Raw genomic sequence first — 17,889 nt, 5'->3', positions numbered from 1 at the left:
ACCCAAGGTTTCGTATTGTGACAGAAAAAAAACATCCCGATCAGCCCAGACGTTCTCCTCAAACACTCGCTTAAAGAGGCGGTAAATCTCGCTTTAAAAGGTCAATTCTCTCCGAGATGTTTAGTTTTTTTCCACCTGTTTGGAACCTCAAACACTGCCGAGCGTTACAGGATTGATTCACAGATCGTGTTACTTAAACAGCTTAAACACTGTGTGCTCTGTATTTCCTAACAAAGGCGCTTACCAAATAATAATGAGTTAAACTCCCGCTCAGCTCCATTTGTAGGAGATTAGCTTCTACTCGTAGCTACAGTGCTGTCCCATTATAAATTAAATTAAAGCTGCAGGCAGCCTTCAGCGGGACCGAGATGTGCGCACGTTGGGGCACACACACGATACCCTCTGCGTACGTACGAGGTCGACAGGGTGGACGTGTGTGCCAAGTTTCATGACCTTGCGATCATGATAAGCCTTTCAAACCACAAACGCCATCTCAAGATTTTCACCGCCTGGCCACGCCCACACCGTCCAGAGTTTGGAAAAGTTTCTCTTGTTTATTTCCCCCCCATAGCTTAAGAGTAACCTGGCCAAGTTTGAAGTCTGTAGCATTAAATCTGTAGGAGGAGTTCGATCATATGCAGGCGTGGAATCGGGCAAAAATGGCACCAAAACGCGCCTTCCATCCAAAATGGCCGCCTTCCTGTGGCAAGGGACCATGGCGGCGTAAGACTTTTTTGTGCGTCTGGGCATGATGAATGAATGTACCGAATTTCGTCTTCCCACGGGAAACTAACCCCAATGCGGGGACCATTTTTAAGCATCGTAGGGGGCGCTACAGAGTCAATGAGCGACTCCCAAAAATATAAAGTTTAGATTCTTTCATGTCGTCGACTGGCAGGTGGCGCTCGCAAAATTTCAAGAGTTTTCGAGCACCTTTTGCAAAGAATAAGAAAGAAAGAATAACTCTTCCAGATACTGCTCGGTCCATAATTAAATATGAAATATAGAGACAGAGAATACCTCTTTTTTTTTTTTTTTTTACTTTGAACGCTCGCTTTGAATTTGATGCCAGTTTAGAAAAAGTTTGGGAGCTAACGGCTAACCGATCCAACTTCACCACAAAGCTTTCATATCCGCTTCCATCTCGACTGCTTTAATGATCAATGAGTGATTGTAAAGAGACATTTTACAGAAAATGAGTGCTTTAGAGCAGGTGGAAAGAAAATGGCGTTCCTGTAACGTAGAAGAGCATCAAAAAGTCTAAAAACGGATAAGAAAGCCCTTCGTTAGCGGAGGGAAATCAAAGCACTGTGTTGGGTGACTGTTTTTAAAGATGGATGCCATAAATGAATCCCTAAATACTTCATATTTTTTTGTTTATTTAACCTTTTTTTTTGTCTGATTTACAGATTAATTCAGCAGCAGTTTGTTATTTTTTTAAGGCTAAATTATCTGTTGATTTAACAAAGTATTTATCAGGATGGATTTTAAGTTGTATGGACGTTATTTTGGTGAGTAAGACGCAGACTAATTAGGTTAATTAGTGTCACACTCAATGAATTGCTGTGGTTTAGTGTGATGAATGTGTTATTGATTAGTCTGTTCCTGGGCCTCCATCACTCTGTTGGAGATGGAAAAACTGATATTCAGTCGCTGTGAGAGCGGCGCATGGAGTACAAGGTGTCGGTTTCCTTACAAATATTCCGCTTTAAAGACTGTGTGAACAGTTGGGAGGAATAAATCCTTTTCTCTCCTGAACCCAATCACCTGCTGATTCCACTGATACTGTTGTCGTACATTTGGGACTGTAGTGTGAGAGGAAGGTCTGAATTCTAAGGATTAGTGTTATTATTAGGTTGCTTATTGACCCCAAAAAAAAAGAAAAATAGAGCAGCCAAAAATTGAACTCGAGTAAAAGTACTGTTACTTCAGAATAATATGACTCAAGTAAAAGTAAAAAGTAGTCATCTTGGTGAAAAAACTACTCAAGTACTGAGTAACTGTTGAGTAACGTCTGATTTATTTGTTAACACAAGCATTCAATCAGACAGACAAAAATACTAAATAATCATCTTTAGGCAAATTAGAGTTCATCCAGTTGATAAAATGAATTAAAATGAATTAATTAATTACAAAATAGCTTAAATTAAAATAATCCAGGTAAATTCAAGAACTTAAATAAAAAATAAAAGAGACTTAGGAAATGTTTAAAACATATGTAACCCATATGTAACCTAAAAAACAAACATTCACCTATCCATGGGGGAAAAACGAGTTTAGGAAACTTAGCGCTACATGTTTCCTCAAGTTAGATGTTGAGTTTCTGCTGAAATGTGCGTTTGTTTTGGTTGACACAGAAGACACATAATGTAGCTGCTGTTTCTCACTCTTTGTAAGGTAAACATGCTTTCAGTATGAGGCCTCGTCTGCGTCTTCATTTCCCACCGTTGGTTCTGACATTTTTCATCTGTTTCTTTGTTTGTTTGCTCAAGTAAAAGTAAAAAGTATAGGGATTTAAAACTACTCCTAGAAGTATAATTTTTTTTAAAACTTACTCAAGTAAATGTAACTCGTTACTACCCACCTCTGGTCCCAGATGTGTACTTACTTCCATGTTTAGCCCAAGCAGTTCCGTCCATGTTAGCTGATTTATAGAATATATCACACAAAATACGGTAAAATGCACAGTTTAAAGTTTAAAATAGGCTTAAACTCCAGAAAACACTTTTATTTCCACCTATTTTTCTCCAATTATTATTTCTTATATCATAATTACTCTTAAATAATCACAGAAACTGAACTGGCGTGTACGTCTCAAGTCTGTAAACCAGTTTTGATGAAAATCGGTCTATTTGTGGTCTTGATGTCCAAGAACTATTTTTCCTTCAGTGTGTCAAAAAGAAACGATAAATATTTATATGGAGTTAATTTTCCAAACTCAGATTTATTATTATAAACTTAATATTAAAGTAAAAAAAATTATATAATTAGAAAATTATTATCACTCAGATTTACTCAGATTTTTATCCATGAAGTATAATATTTTCAAAAACATACTCAAGGAAATGTAACTCGTTACTACCCACCTCTGGTTAGCACACATAATGAAGTTTATATAGCAAGCAAAAACATGACAAACCTGCAAGTCTTAAAACTTTATTCTGGCTCTAAAAAAAAAAGAAACAAACTGTTACTGTAAAGCAGAGATACTCATTGTGCGGCTCGCACTCACATAGTAGCTTATAACAATATGGTAACAATAACAATACATTTTTTTCAAATACTATACAGCGAATGCTGCACAGTATTAAGTATTTTTATTAAGTATTAATTAAGGCTTAATGTTGTTTCCTAAAGGGGGGACTGTTAAACCTGGCAACGCAGCCTGCTTAAACCACCGTCACACTTGACCGCAGAGCACGCTAGCTCCTTTAGCCAGCGCGAGATGCAGGCACAATGTGTCGGTTTTTAATTAAAATAGGGCAAAAACCAGCACAAACACCATGCTCATCCTGAATGTCTCACTATGATTACAACAACAAACTACAAATACAACATGAAGAAAGTCGAGCACATGCACGCCAGCTTCCGCTCATCCCAGTATTAAGGCAAATGTGGTCTTAATTGAAAATGTATTGGCTGTGCTGTTTCTGTTTTTGTGGGATGTTTTATATGTAGAAATGCATATTTGCTAAAGGGGACTTTAGTATGTTGTGGTAAAAGTGGCTCTAACCTTGATTTTGCTGCCAATGTGGCTCTGGTGAAAACAATAGTGAGTATCACTGCTGTAAAGTAATAAAAACAGGGAGCATCAGGGATGTTTATCAGGGTGTTATCTCCTCAGCTGATAACTTAAGGTTTCAATCACGCCTTCAGCAGCACGCTGTGCGCACACACACACACACACACACACACACACACACACACACACACACACGTTGTGTGTTGGCCCAGAGGAGAATCAGTATCAGAGCTCAGATCCCTCCACAGCCACCACCCAACATGCACCCAGCAGAGGTGGTGAGAGACTCCTTTATCCCTGTTTGTGCTGCGTGCCTCTGCAGGCCTGCTGTAGTTTCAAACATGCTGAGCTGTCAAATAGGTCTGAATCCCTCCCTGGAGCTCTCCCCCACACACACACACTCACACACGGATCTCCGCTCTGTACCTCCATCAAATGACATGGATCCAAAGGTTGTGGAGCAGCCCAAACCTGCCTCTGCACCTGAGGAATGCGACCACGCCGAGAAGCAGACATCTGCAAATGTGTAAATAATCCAGAACGCTGCCAAATACACGCACAGATGAGTACGGACAGGCAGACCAGTCTTTATTGTTAATCACTGGCAGACTTCTGTGAAAGCTAATATATATATCCACTGAAAAACGTCTGTATTTTGTGTTCTCCACTTACTTTAGGTGTCATAATTCACTGTTTGTGAGATACAATTAGAATCTGTTATCAAACAAACGGTAAGTTTGTGATTTTTAAAGGACCTTTGGACACATCTTAATGACCTGCTGGGGTTTTACTTCAGCATAACGTCTACAGAATCCTTTATTTCCTTCATGAGTTAAATCCCAATTCAGAAAACAGTGCCAAAAATGCACTTAAACGGACAGTTCGCCTCTTTTGACATGAAGCTGTATGACATCCCATATCAGCAACATCATTTATGAACATCTTCTTACCCCCTGCTGCGTCCTGTGAGCAGAGTTCCAGCCTCGTTTTGGTGCTGATGAAGGTAGTCCGGCTAGTTGGCTGGGGTTTAAAAAATAAAGCGTTTTGCTTCTCAAAACAATATGCGTTCAACAGAGTAATACATTTGCATCACAAAATCATTCTCCAGGAAAAAGTCAGACCTCACAATCGCTTGGCCGTATTTCCTCTCCCTTCGTCAACACCAAAACGTAATAATGTGGAGTCATCATGGATCATCATCATGGTGAAAGACCAAAGAAGCCATCAGGTGCCCAGTTTAGAAAGAGAAGAAGAGGAGAAACGGGCAGAAGATAAAGGGATGCAGATTTCTATCAGTGACGTAGGCTATAGGCTATCTGTTAGCCTCTTGCTAACATGTTGCTATTAGCCACGACTGTGTTTGATTTTAAGTTTTGCTGAACTAAAATTAGAATTGAGGCATCATGTCATGCAGCTAATTTCACCCAAAGGCAACCTGGTCTGGTTTGTGTTTGCAACACAACAAGAAGTCCTGACTGTGGATTATTTTTATTATTATGAGCTATATGCTGTGTGGAGGCCCAGAGGATTGAAAAGAGTCTCTGCGACCTTTTTGATGCTTGCGGTGAAGCATCCAACCCTTATCTTTGACCTTCCCGGGGAGACGGCTGCAGCACTTTAAACCGCTTGAGCCGCAGCTTCTGATTCTGTCTTCTCCTCGGGCCTTTCAGACTGATCAGCCCCCAGGGATTGATGTGTAAAAGCAGCTGTTTTAAATGTGCGACACGTGTTTAATCATCTGTGAAACGATGCGTGCTTCTTTCAGCGGTGATGGAGCGGGTGGTGCTGCGAGGAGTGACGCACAAGTCGGAGGATGCCAGCGAGTATGTGTTCGAGGTGAGCGTTTGCTTCATTCTTTCTCTTTAGCTCCTGTGTGTCCTTCCTCTGCTCGATCACTCCCTCCACCTCCTTCTTCTTCTTCTTCTGCTCCTCCAGGTCAGCTGGTCAGATGGTTTCATGTCCTCCGTTGTCAGAAGTCGGCAGGAAGTGTCGGAGCTCATGTCCCAGGTGAGGTCTGCCTCCTTTCCCCGGTAGAATTATTCAGATGATAGGTTAGCACTTTTAAGCCTCCACATCAGACATGAAGCAAAGCTGGTCCTGGATGTACACTGGAAAAAATGCCCCTCCAAAAATAAGTTAATAAAACAACAAATACAAGACGTTTTTGCTTGAAATAAGCAAATAAATCTGCCAATGGAACTAGTGAAAATCGGCTTGTCAAGATTTCTTGAAATAAGATGTGATATTTAGGACTTTTTAGATAAAAGTGATCTTGAAATTAGCTTAAAATCCTCTTCAAATGTCAAAAAAAGCTTGTTTCATATGAAATCCGACTCAAAAAAATTTTTTTCAAGACTTTCATTTAACAAGATATTCCAGATGTAATGTCTTCAAACAAGTCCCTATATCTGGCTGAAATAGTACTTGTTAGGTCTTATATTAAGTGTAATGAGATATTTTGACTAGAAATTAGACAAATATACTTGGTAAGACTTTGATTTTTTTCCAGTGTATCGCACTTCTCTGAGATTGTGAGACTTAAATCAAGTACTTTAAACATGAGCTTTATGTGGTAAACGACTTGGAACGGGGCAGGCATGTTGAATCTCTGCTGGATTCAGTATTCATATTGAATAATTCTGATTATATCGACTGTAATTGCAGTGAATTGAACTATATCTCTAAATGGTAAATGGACTAACTAAAAACACTACACTACTACAATGGATTTTAAATGACTTTCCCTTCAGTTTTGGATCCAACTGGAGTTGACACGCAGTCTCATCAGTGTCAGTATCATCAGAAGTGAACCGACGCACAGTTTTGATCTGATTCATGTCCAATGTTTCCCTGTAAGCTGTCGCAGGTGTTTCCCGATGAAGGACTGGAGAAGTTCCTCCCTCAGCCCTCAGAGGTGGACCCAAGGTGAGTCCCACAACCTCACCCGCAGAGCAGTTGCTTTTGGTGTTTCAGGTGGAAGACGTCGGAGAGGTGGAGGAATGATATGAGCAGTGAAACCGCTGCAAATAACGATGGAAGTGTGGAGAAAATGAGTTTAACAGCTCAGGTCTGCAGGTTCATCTGCTGTTTATTCCTGATCAGAACTCACCGACCTATCACCCACTTCTTAAGCAGTTTGATGCAGAAAGATACCAGATGTTTCTTTATGATGCACGGTCGTCACGCAGCTAAAAATCCTTAAAGGGATAGTTCGCCTCTTTTGACATGAAGTTGCGTAACATCCCATATCAGCAACATCATTTCTGAACATCTTCTTACCCCCTGCTGCGTCCTGTGAGCAGAGTTCCAGCCTCGTTTTGGTGTTGATGAAGGTGGTCCGGCTAGTTGGCTGGGGTTTAAAAAATAAAGCGTTTAGCTTCTCAGAACAATATGCGTTCAACAGAGTAATACATTTGAATCACAGAAAATAGGGCCAAGCGATTGTGAGGTCTGACTTTTCCTGGATGAACGATTTTGTGATGCAAATGTATTACTCTTTTTATTTTTTGGGGGGCTTATTATGCCTTTAATCGATAGACAGTTGGAGAGAGAGACAGGAAGCAGGGGGAAGAGAGAGGGGGAAGACATGCAGCAAAGGGCCGTCCGGTGCGGGACTGGAACCGGGGCCAGCTGCAGCGAGGACTGTAGCCTCTGTACATGGGGCGGCTGCTTAATCCACTACGCCACCGACCACCCCAAATGTATTACTCTGTTGAACGCATATTGTTTTGAAAAGCAAAACGCTTTATTTTTTAAACCCCAGCCAACTAGCTGGACTACCTTCATCAACACCAAAACGAGGCTGGAACTCTGCTCACAGGACGCAGCAGGGGGGTAAGAAGATGTTCAGAAATGATGCTGCTGATATGGGATGTCATACAGCTTCATGTCAACAGAGGCGAACTGTCCCTTTAAAGCTGTTGTTTGACCTCTCACCTTCCCCTGATACTTTTTATTTGGCAGAAAACCTTTGAAAGACCCTCAGAAATCCTGGGAAACATTTGCACCTTCAAATATTACACAGCAAAGTTTACAAAAATAACTTTTGCACGGCAAAAAATAAAGAGGCATTTTATCGTTGCGTCTTTACGTTTTTTTTCTTTCTAAAAGCTATAAAAGTTGGCGCATTCGCCTCGTTTTTCTGACTCCCCGCTGCCCCGTGTCTCTGCCCCGTGTATCTGCCCCTGCATCTGCCCCGTGTCTCTGCCCCGTGTCTCTGCCCCGTGTCTCTGCCCCTGTCTCTACCCCGTGTCTCTGCCCCCTGTCTCTGCCCCGTGTATCTGCCCTGTGTCTCTGCCCCCTGTCTCCGCCCCGTGTCTCTGCCCCGTGTATCTGCCCTGTGTCTCTGCCCCGTGTATCTGCCCCTGTATCTGCCCCCTGTATCTGCCCCGTGTCTCTGCCCCGTGTCTCTGCCCCGTGTCTCTGCCCCGTGTCTCTGACCCTGCATCTGCCCCGTGTATCTGCCCCGTGTCTCTGACCCTGTATCTGCCCCGTGTCTCTGACCCTGCATCTGCCCCGTGTATCTGCCCCGTGTCTCTGACCCTGTATCTGCCCCGTGTCTCTGACCCTGCATCTGCCCCGTGTATCTGCCCCGTGTCTCTGACCCTGTATCTGCCCCGTGTCTCTGACCCTGCATCTGCCCCCTGTCTCTGACCCTGTATCTGCCCCGTGTCTCTGACCCCTGTCTCTGACCCTGTCTCTGCCCCGTGTATCTGCCCCGTGTCTCTGACCCTGTATCTGCCCCGTGTCTCTGACCCTGCATCTGCCCCGTGTATCTGCCCCGTGTCTCTGACCCTGTATCTGCCCCGTGTCTCTGACCCTGCATCTGCCCCGTGTATCTGCCCCGTGTCTCTGACCCTGTATCTGCCCCGTGTCTCTGACCCTGCATCTGCCCCCTGTCTCTGACCCTGTATCTGCCCCGTGTCTCTGACCCCTGTCTCTGACCCTGTCTCTGCCCCGTGTCTCTGCCCCGTGTCTCTGACCCTGTCTCTGCCCCGTGTCTCTGACCCTGTCTCTGCCCCGTGTCTCTGACCCTGCATCTGCCCCATGTATCTGCCCCGTGTCTCTGACCCTGTATCTGCCCCGTGTCTCTGACCCTGCATCTGCCCCCTGTCTCTGACCCTGCATCTGCCCCGTGTATCTGCCCCGTGTCTCTGACCCTGCATCTGCCCCCTGTCTCTGACCCTGTATCTGCCCCGTGTCTCTGACCCTGTATCTGCCCCCTGTCTCTGACCCTGTATCTGCCCCGTGTCTCTGACCCTGTATCTGCCCCGTGTCTCTGACCCTGCATCTGCCCCGTGTATCTGCCCCCTGTCTCTGACCCTGTATCTGCCCCGTGTCTCTGACCCTGTATCTGCCCCGTGTCTCTGACCCTGTATCTGCCCCGTGTCTCTGACCCTGTATCTGCCCCCTGTCTCTGACCCTGTCTCTGCCCCCTGTATCTGCCCCCTGTCTCTGACCCTGTCTCTGACCCTGTCTCTGCCCCCTGTATCTGCCCCCTGTCTCTGACCCTGTCTCTGACCCTGTCTCTGCCCCCTGTATCTGCCCCCTGTCTCTGACCCTGTATCTGCCCCCTGTATCTGACCCTGTATCTGCCCCCTGTCTCTGACCCTGTCTCTGACCCTGTCTCTGCCCCGTGTCTCTGACCCTGTCTCTGACCCTGTCTCTGACCCTGTATCTGCCCCCTGTCTCTGACCCTGTATCTGCCCCGTGTCTCTGACCCTGTCTCTGACCCTGTCTCTGCCCCCTGTATCTGCCCCCTGTCTCTGACCCTGTCTCTGACCCTGTCTCTGACCCTGTCTCTGACCCTGTATCTGCCCCCTGTCTCTGACCCTGTATCTGCCCCCTGTCTCTGACCCTGTCTCTGCCCCGTGTCTCTGACCCTGTCTCTGCCCCTGTCTCTGACCCTGTCTCTGACCCTGTCTCTGACCCTGTCTCTGACCCTGTATCTGCCCCCTGTCTCTGACCCTGTATCTGCCCCCTGTCTCTGACCCTGTCTCTGACCCTGTCTCTGACCCCTGTCTCTGACCCTGTATCTGCCCCCTGTCTCTGACCCTGTATCTGCCCCCTGTCTCTGACCCTGTCTCTGCCCCGTGTCTCTGACCCCTGTCTCTGACCCTGTCTCTGACCCTGTCTCTGACCCCTGTCTCTGACCCTGTATCTGCCCCCTGTCTCTGACCCTGTCTCTGACCCTGTCTCTGACCCCTGTCTCTGACCCTGTATCTGCCCCCTGTCTCTGACCCTGTATCTGCCCCCTGTCTCTGACCCTGTCTCTGCCCCGTGTCTCTGACCCCTGTCTCTGACCCTGTCTCTGACCCTGTCTCTGACCCTGTCTCTGCCCCCTGTATCTGCCCCCTGTCTCTGACCCTGTATCTGCCCCCTGTATCTGACCCTGTATCTGCCCCCTGTCTCTGACCCTGTCTCTGACCCTGTCTCTGCCCCGTGTCTCTGACCCTGTCTCTGACCCTGTCTCTGACCCTGTATCTGCCCCGTGTCTCTGACCCTGTCTCTGACCCTGTCTCTGCCCCCTGTATCTGCCCCCTGTCTCTGACCCTGTCTCTGACCCTGTCTCTGACCCTGTCTCTGACCCTGTATCTGCCCCCTGTCTCTGACCCTGTATCTGCCCCCTGTCTCTGACCCTGTCTCTGCCCCGTGTCTCTGACCCTGTCTCTGCCCCTGTCTCTGACCCTGTCTCTGACCCTGTCTCTGACCCTGTATCTGCCCCCTGTCTCTGACCCTGTATCTGCCCCCTGTCTCTGACCCTGTCTCTGACCCTGTCTCTGACCCCTGTCTCTGACCCTGTATCTGCCCCCTGTCTCTGACCCTGTATCTGCCCCCTGTCTCTGACCCTTTATCTGCCCCGTGTCTCTGCCCCCTGTCTCTGACCCTGTCTCTGACCCTGTCTCTGACCCCTGTCTCTGACCCTGTATCTGCCCCCTGTCTCTGACCCTGTATCTGCCCCGTGTCTCTGCCCTCAGGTGTCTAACTGCCCTCCCCTGCCACGTCCTGCAGCACCACAGCCTCCAGCTGTTCTTCACCTCCACCAGGCCGCTGTCTCCCAGCTGTCCCTCCTCTCCCCCCTCCCTCCCCGCCTCTCCTGCAGCCTCGACCTGCCCGTCCACCTCCGGCTCCAGTAAGTCTTTTCTTCTTGTTTCTTGTTTCGTGAGTGGCATCATTTTAAATTTAGACAAATAAGAGACGACACGTGGCAGAAATCCTGAGATGAGCTTTAAGGCGAGACGCTACAGGTGAATAGGGGAATATTTTAAAATGATAGATATCACCATGAAACTTCCTCAAGTATGAAAAAAAATGTATTACAAGTTTTAGAAATGTGTATGTTTAATTATGCAAATTAGGCATAATCTCATTAAATATGCACACATCTGCATATATTTCCGGAAGATAGATCTGAACATATGATAAAGCCAGGTGCAAAATTATTTTTTCATTTTGTTTACACACAAAATGAAAATAAAATTACAGAGGGATTTCAAGATATCTGCTTTCATTTCCTAGGAAATCAAAATATACTGCCCATAGCCCAAAAAACATCGATTTTCGACATTTTTTTTTATTATAATGTCACATAAATCTAGGCCAGGAATGATTTATCAACAAATCCTTCTGTAAATATCTCCAGAATACTGCTAAGTGTATAACTGGAAAGTTTGTTGTTAGTAGGTGCTCCATAGATATCGATACTGGAAAAATACAAAAAACTGATTTTGAGAAAACGGCATTTAAAGATTTAAACAGGGGAATTCATTTTGATAAATTTGGGGCGAAACGTACCACCGCGAGTAAACAAAATGTGATGAAATAAACACTTTTAATTTATGTTTTCCAGGTTTTTTTTATAGCAGGTTGAAAGAACTGAAGGAGTAGACTGGCCCAAAGCATGAAAAATCCCTGTTTTTGCCTGCCGTGTCTCGCCTTAACAGCGTGTGGCAGAGACTATAAAACCAGCGAGTCTTTATGGAGGGCAACAGGAATATATAAAACAGGAGATGCCTATTCTGGGATGCAGAGGAGGAAGGTGCCAGGGAGGGGCATGCTGGGATGTCATGTTTGGGCTGAGGGAGGGGAAGAGGTGACGGAAAGGCCAAGGCTGTGAGTCTGACGGCCGGCAGGACTTTCAGTCTGATTCTGAGGTGTCGCAGGGAGCCGGCCTATTTTAGTCCGGTGTGGGAATTCACTGTTGCATGTTTGTGTTGGGAAGCCCAGAGCGCGGTGACCTCATGTCTCTGTGTCGGATCCATGACTGTGACTTCATCCCAGAGAGTATTTATAGCTGCCGGTGCAGCTTGAACTTTCAGCATGTGTTTATGCCTCTGTGAGTGTGCTTCAGACTCACAGAGGCAGCAGTGTGAATGTGTCCCAAACACACCCTTCACCACAGGGGCAGGGGCGTGGCTACGTGGGGGCTGAGGGGGGCACTGCCCCACTGAGAAATGCCCCGTCCATCCAAAGAAAACTGGCTAGAAAAAAGGCCACGATTTATTATCTCTGTTTGTGTCTTGTATTGATAGAAAAAATGCAGGTGGTGACTTAAAAAAAAAAACATATATCTGCAAAGTTTATAGCTTTATTTATTTTTTTGTTTTCGTGTTTCCCCCCCTCCGTAACCTAACCCCTTGCTGCTGAAAAAAAAAGTTGATTTTCACATTTTCGGATGTTTTTGTTGTATATAATGATCTGAAATGTAGACTTAATGAAGGTAATAAAAAGTTGGAGTTGGCTGGATGTCTTGCCCCAAGTATCTACTTGAATTTAAACCCTCGTTGGAGAATGTGGAGCATGTTAATTAAAATTAAAAATTAAAATTGACGGTCATGATTTATGCTAGTGTGACCATATTTTCATTATTGAATTATTACTATTATTATTGTTATTTTTATTATTATTATTATTATTATTATGCTTGAAGTTGTAGTAGTGGTTTTCCACCGATTTTTTTTTTCAGGTATTGTTTTCTGCCCCCCCAGATGAGCTAACTGCCCACCCACACATGCCATTCTGGTCCCACCCTTCACCACAGGGTGGGACGGTCCACCCTGCAAACACTGAGCAGGGACACGGGGCTGTGATGGCACAAATGGGTCACTGCATGGTTGAGGTGTTTATTTCAGAATTCAGTGGTTCCCGTGGAATAAGTCGGGACTAACTGTACACACAGAAGATGCAATCTGCTTTAAAGATGTTTGTGTGCACGAACACACCTGCAATAAAGTTATCAATAATAGAAACGACCTAGATATGACATAAAACAGTTATCTTTCTCCTAAAATTCTCCTAAAAAAAATAGCTCAGCTTCACCAAACCTGCCATCTCCCCTGGTCCTTTACCTGCCATCTCCTCTGGTGCTTTACCTGCCATCTCCCCTGGTCCTTTACCTGCCATCTCCCCTGGTCCTTTACCTGCCATCTCCTCTGGTCCTTTACCTGCCATCTCCCCTGGTCCTTTACCTGCCATCTCCTCTGGTCCTTTACCTGCCATCTCCTCTGGTCCTTTACCTGCCATCTCCTCTGGTCCTTTACCTGCCATCTCCCCTGGTCCTTTACCTGCCATCTCCCCTGGTCCTTTACCTGCCATCTCCCCTGGTCCTTTACCTGCCATCTCCTCTGGTCCTTTACCTGCCATCTCCCCTGGTCCTTTACCTGCCATCTCCTCTGGTCTTTTACCTGCCATTTCCTCTGGTCCTTTACCTGCCATCTTCCCTGATCCTTTACCTGCCATCTCCTCTGGTCCTTTACCTGCCATCTCCTCTGGTGCTTTACCTGCCATCTCCTCTGGTGCTTTACCTGCCATCTCCTCTGGTTCTTTACCTGCTATCTCCTCTGGTGCTTTACCTGCCATCTCCCCTGGTTCTTTACCTGCCATCTCCTCTGGTCCTTTACTTGCCATCTCCCCTGGTCCTTTACCTGCCATCTCCTCTGGTCCTTTACCTGCCATCTCCTCTGGTCCTTTACCTGCCATCTCCTTTGGTCCTTTACCTGCCATCTTCCCTGATCCTTTACCTGCCATCTCCTCTGGTGCTTTACCTGCCATCTCCCCTGGTGCTTTACCTTCCATCTCCCCTGGTTATTTACCTGCCATCTCCTCTGGTTCTTTACCTGCCATCTCCTCTGGTTCTTTACCTGCCATCTCCTCTGGTTCTTTACCTGCTATCTCCTCTGGTGCTTTACCTGCCATCTCCCCTGGTCCTTTACCTGCCATCTCCTCTGGTCCTTTACCTGCCATCTCCCCTGGTCCTTTACCTGCCATCTCCTCTGGTCCTTTACCTGCCATCTCCTCTGGTCCTTTACCTGCCATCTCCTCTGGTCCTTTACCTGCCATCTCCCCTGGTCCTTTACCTGCCATCTCCTCTGGTCCTTTACCTGCCATCTCCTCTGGTCCTTTACCTGCCATCTCCCCTGGTCCTTTACCTGCCATCTCCTCTGGTCCTTTACCTGCCATCTCCTCTGGTCCTTTACCTGCCATCTCCCCTGGTCCTTTACCTGCCATCTCCTCTGGTCCTTTACCTGCCATCTCCTCTGGTCCTTTGCCTGCCATCTCCTCTGGTCCTTTATCTGCCATCTCCTCTGGTCCTTTACCTGCCGTCTCCCCTGGTCCTTTACCTGCCATCTCCTCTGGTCCTTTACCTGCCATCTCCTCTGGTCCTTTACCTGCAACCTCCTCTGGTCCTTTACCTGCCGTCTCCCCCGGTCCTTTACCTGCCATCTCCTCTGGTCCTTTACCTGCCATCTCCTCTGGTCCTTTACCTGCCACCTCCTCTGGTCCTTTACCTGCCATCTCCTCTGGTCCTTTACCTTCCACCTCCCCTGGTCCTTTACCTGCCATCTCCTCTGGTCCTTTACCTGCCACCTCCTCTGGTCCTTTACCTGCCATCTCCTCTGGTGCTTTACCTGCCATCTCCCCTGGTTCTTTACCTGCCATCTCCTCTGGTCCTTTACTTGCCATCTCCCCTGGTCCTTTACCTGCCATCTCCTCTGGTCCTTTACCTGCCATCTCCTCTGGTCCTTTACCTGCCATCTCCCCTGGTGCTTTACCTGCCATCTCCTCTGGTGCTTTACCTGCCATCTCCTCTGGTTCTTTACCTGCTATCTCCTCTGGTGCTTTACCTGCCATCTCCCCTGGTTCTTTACCTGCCATCTCCTCTGGTCCTTTACTTGCCATCTCCCCTGGTCCTTTACCTGCCATCTCCTCTGGTCCTTTACCTGCCATCTCCTCTGGTCCTTTACCTGCCATCTCCTTTGGTCCTTTACCTGCCATCTTCCCTGATCCTTTACCTGCCATCTCCTCTGGTGCTTTACCTGCCATCTCCCCTGGTGCTTTACCTTCCATCTCCCCTGGTTATTTACCTGCCATCTCCTCTGGTTCTTTACCTGCCATCTCCTCTGGTTCTTTACCTGCTATCTCCTCTGGTGCTTTACCTGCCATCTCCCCTGGTCCTTTACCTGCCATCTCCTCTGGTCCTTTACCTGCCATCTCCCCTGGTCCTTTACCTGCCATCTCCTCTGGTCCTTTACCTGCCATCTCCTCTGGTCCTTTACCTGCCATCTCCTCTGGTCCTTTACCTGCCATCTCCCCTGGTCCTTTACCTGCCATCTCCTCTGGTCCTTTACCTGCCATCTCCCCTGGTCCTTTACCTGCCATCTCCTCTGGTCCTTTACCTGCCATCTCCTCTGGTCCTTTACCTGCCATCTCCCCTGGTCCTTTACCTGCCATCTCCTCTGGTCCTTTACCTGCCATCTCCTCTGGTCCTTTACCTGCCATCTCCTCTGGTCCTTTATCTGCCATCTCCTCTGGTCCTTTACCTGCCGTCTCCCCTGGTCCTTTACCTGCCATCTCCTCTGGTCCTTTACCTGCCATCTCCTCTGGTCCTTTACCTGCAACCTCCTCTGGTCCTTTACCTGCCGTCTCCCCCGGTCCTTTACCTGCCATCTCCTCTGGTCCTTTACCTGCCATCTCCTCTGGTCCTTTACCTGCCACCTCCTCTGGTCCTTTACCTGCCATCTCCTCTGGTCCTTTACCTTCCACCTCCCCTGGTCCTTTACCTGCCATCGCCTCTGGTCCTTTACCTGCCACCTCCTCTGGTCCTTTACCTGCCATCTCCTCTGGTCCTTTACCTGCCACCTCCCCTGGTCCTTTACCTGCCATCTCCTCTGGTCCTTTACCTGCCACCTCCTCTGGTCCTTTACCTGCCGTCTCCCCTGGTTCTTTACATGCCATCTCCCCTGGTCCTTTACCTGCCATCTCCTCTGGTCCTTTACCTGCCATCTCCCCTGGTCCTTTACCTGCCATCTCCCCTGGTCCTTTTCCTGCCACCTCCTCTGGTTCTTTACCTGCCATCTCCCCTGGTCCTTTACCTGCCATCTCCCCTGGTCCTTTACCTGCCATCTCCCCTGGTCCTTTTCCTGCCACCTCCTCTGGTTCTTTACCTGCCGTCTCCTAAAGTGTGTTTATATTGGCCCACATGCTGGATCTGTGCTGAGGGAGAGGTTCAGGCAGTGCTGTCCCCGATCCTTTAATGTCATGGAAGAGAAGTTATTCTGTTGGAGAATTCATCAGGTCAACATGTGGCTGTTCCGGGTGAATTTTGCTCCCCGTTTGGAAGTGTTTGCTGGCGATGATGATGATGTTTGTGTTTCTCTGCCTCTCACAGATCTCGGCTGTATGGTGCAGTACAGAGGAACTAACAGGTAAGATTTCTGTCAAGGATTCACTTAGTTTCTCACACACTGCTGCTACCAGCTGCTGGATCAGGGGTTCACTTAGTTTCTCACTGCTGCTACCAGCTGCTGGATCAGGGGTTCACTTAGTTTCTCACTCACTGCTGCTACCAGCTGCTGGATCAGGGGTTCACTTAGTTTCTCACACACTGCTGCTACCAGCTGCTGGATCAGGGGTTCACTTAGTTTCTCACACACTGCTGCTACCAGCTGCTGGATTAGGGGTTCACTTAGTTTCTCACACACTGCTGCTACCAGCTGCTGGATCAGGGGTTCACTTAGTTTCTCACACACTGCTGCTACCAGCTGCTGGATCAGGGGTTCACTTAGTTTCTCACACACTACTGCTACCAGCTGCTGGATCAGGGGTTCACTTAGTTTCTCACTGCTGCTACCAGCTGCTGGATCAGGGGTTCACTTAGTTTCTCACTCACTGCTGCTACCAGCTGCTGGATCAGGGGTTCACTTAGTTTCTCACTCACTGCTGCTACCAGCTGCTGGATCAGGGGTTCACTTAGTTTCTCACTCACTGCTGCTACCAGCTGCTGGATCAGGGGTTCACTTATTTTCTCACTCACTGCTGCTACCAGCTGCTGGATCAGGGGTTCACTTATTTTCTCACTCACTGCTGCTACCAGCTGCTGAATCAGGGGTTCACTTAGTTTCTCACTCACTGCTGCTACCAGCTGCTGGATCAGGGGTTCACTTAGTTTCTCACACACTGCTGCTACCAGCTGCTGGATCAGGGGTTCACTTAGTTTCTCACTCACTGCTGCTACCAGCTGCTGGATCAGGGGTTCACTTAGTTTCTCACTCACTGCTGCTACCAGCTGCTGGATCAGGGGTTCACTTAGTTTCTCACTCACTGCTGCTACCAGCTGCTGGATCAGGGGTTCACTTAGTTTCTCACACACTGCTGCTACCAGCTGCTGAATCAGGGGTTCACTTAGTTTCTCACACACTGCTGCTACCAGCTGCTGGATTAGGGGTTCACTTAGTTTCTCACACACTACTGCTACCAGCTGCTGGATCAGGGGTTCACTTAGTTTCTCACACACTGCTGCTACCAGCTGCTGGATCAGGGGTTCACTTAGTTTCTCACACACTACTGCTACCAGCTGCTGGATCAGGGGTTCACTTAGTTTCTCACTGCTGCTACCAGCTGCTGGATCAGGGGTTCACTTAGTTTCTCACTCACTGCTGCTACCAGCTGCTGGATCAGGGGTTCACTTAGTTTCTCACTCACTGCTGCTACCAGCTGCTGGATCAGGGGTTCACTTAGTTTCTCACTCACTGCTGCTACCAGCTGCTGGATCAGGGGTTCACTTATTTTCTCACTCACTGCTGCTACCAGCTGCTGGATCAGGGGTTCACTTATTTTCTCACTCACTGCTGCTACCAGCTGCTGAATCA

At 47.5% G+C, this 17,889-nt stretch overlaps 1 protein-coding gene across 1 annotated transcript in view; it reads left to right on the top strand.

Annotated features, from left to right (window-relative positions):
- Positions 1-17,889, top strand: part of zcchc14 (zinc finger, CCHC domain containing 14) — a 47,001-nt gene that overhangs the window by 18,704 nt on the left and 10,408 nt on the right. Inside the window, exons 4-8 of the mRNA XM_075470716.1 lie at positions 5,508-5,578; positions 5,678-5,749; positions 6,600-6,667; positions 10,720-10,874; positions 16,410-16,446. Of these exons, the coding sequence (XP_075326831.1) occupies positions 5,508-5,578; positions 5,678-5,749; positions 6,600-6,667; positions 10,720-10,874; positions 16,410-16,446 (403 nt within the window). The remainder of the gene's footprint in view (positions 1-5,507; positions 5,579-5,677; positions 5,750-6,599; positions 6,668-10,719; positions 10,875-16,409; positions 16,447-17,889) is intronic.

Source organism: Odontesthes bonariensis, chromosome 7, assembly GCF_027942865.1.
Source record: "Odontesthes bonariensis isolate fOdoBon6 chromosome 7, fOdoBon6.hap1, whole genome shotgun sequence".
NCBI classification, from domain to species: Eukaryota; Metazoa; Chordata; class Actinopteri; order Atheriniformes; family Atherinopsidae; genus Odontesthes; species Odontesthes bonariensis.
The sequence above is the reverse complement of the archived record's forward strand: the minus strand, read 5'-3'. Positions and strand labels throughout refer to the sequence as shown.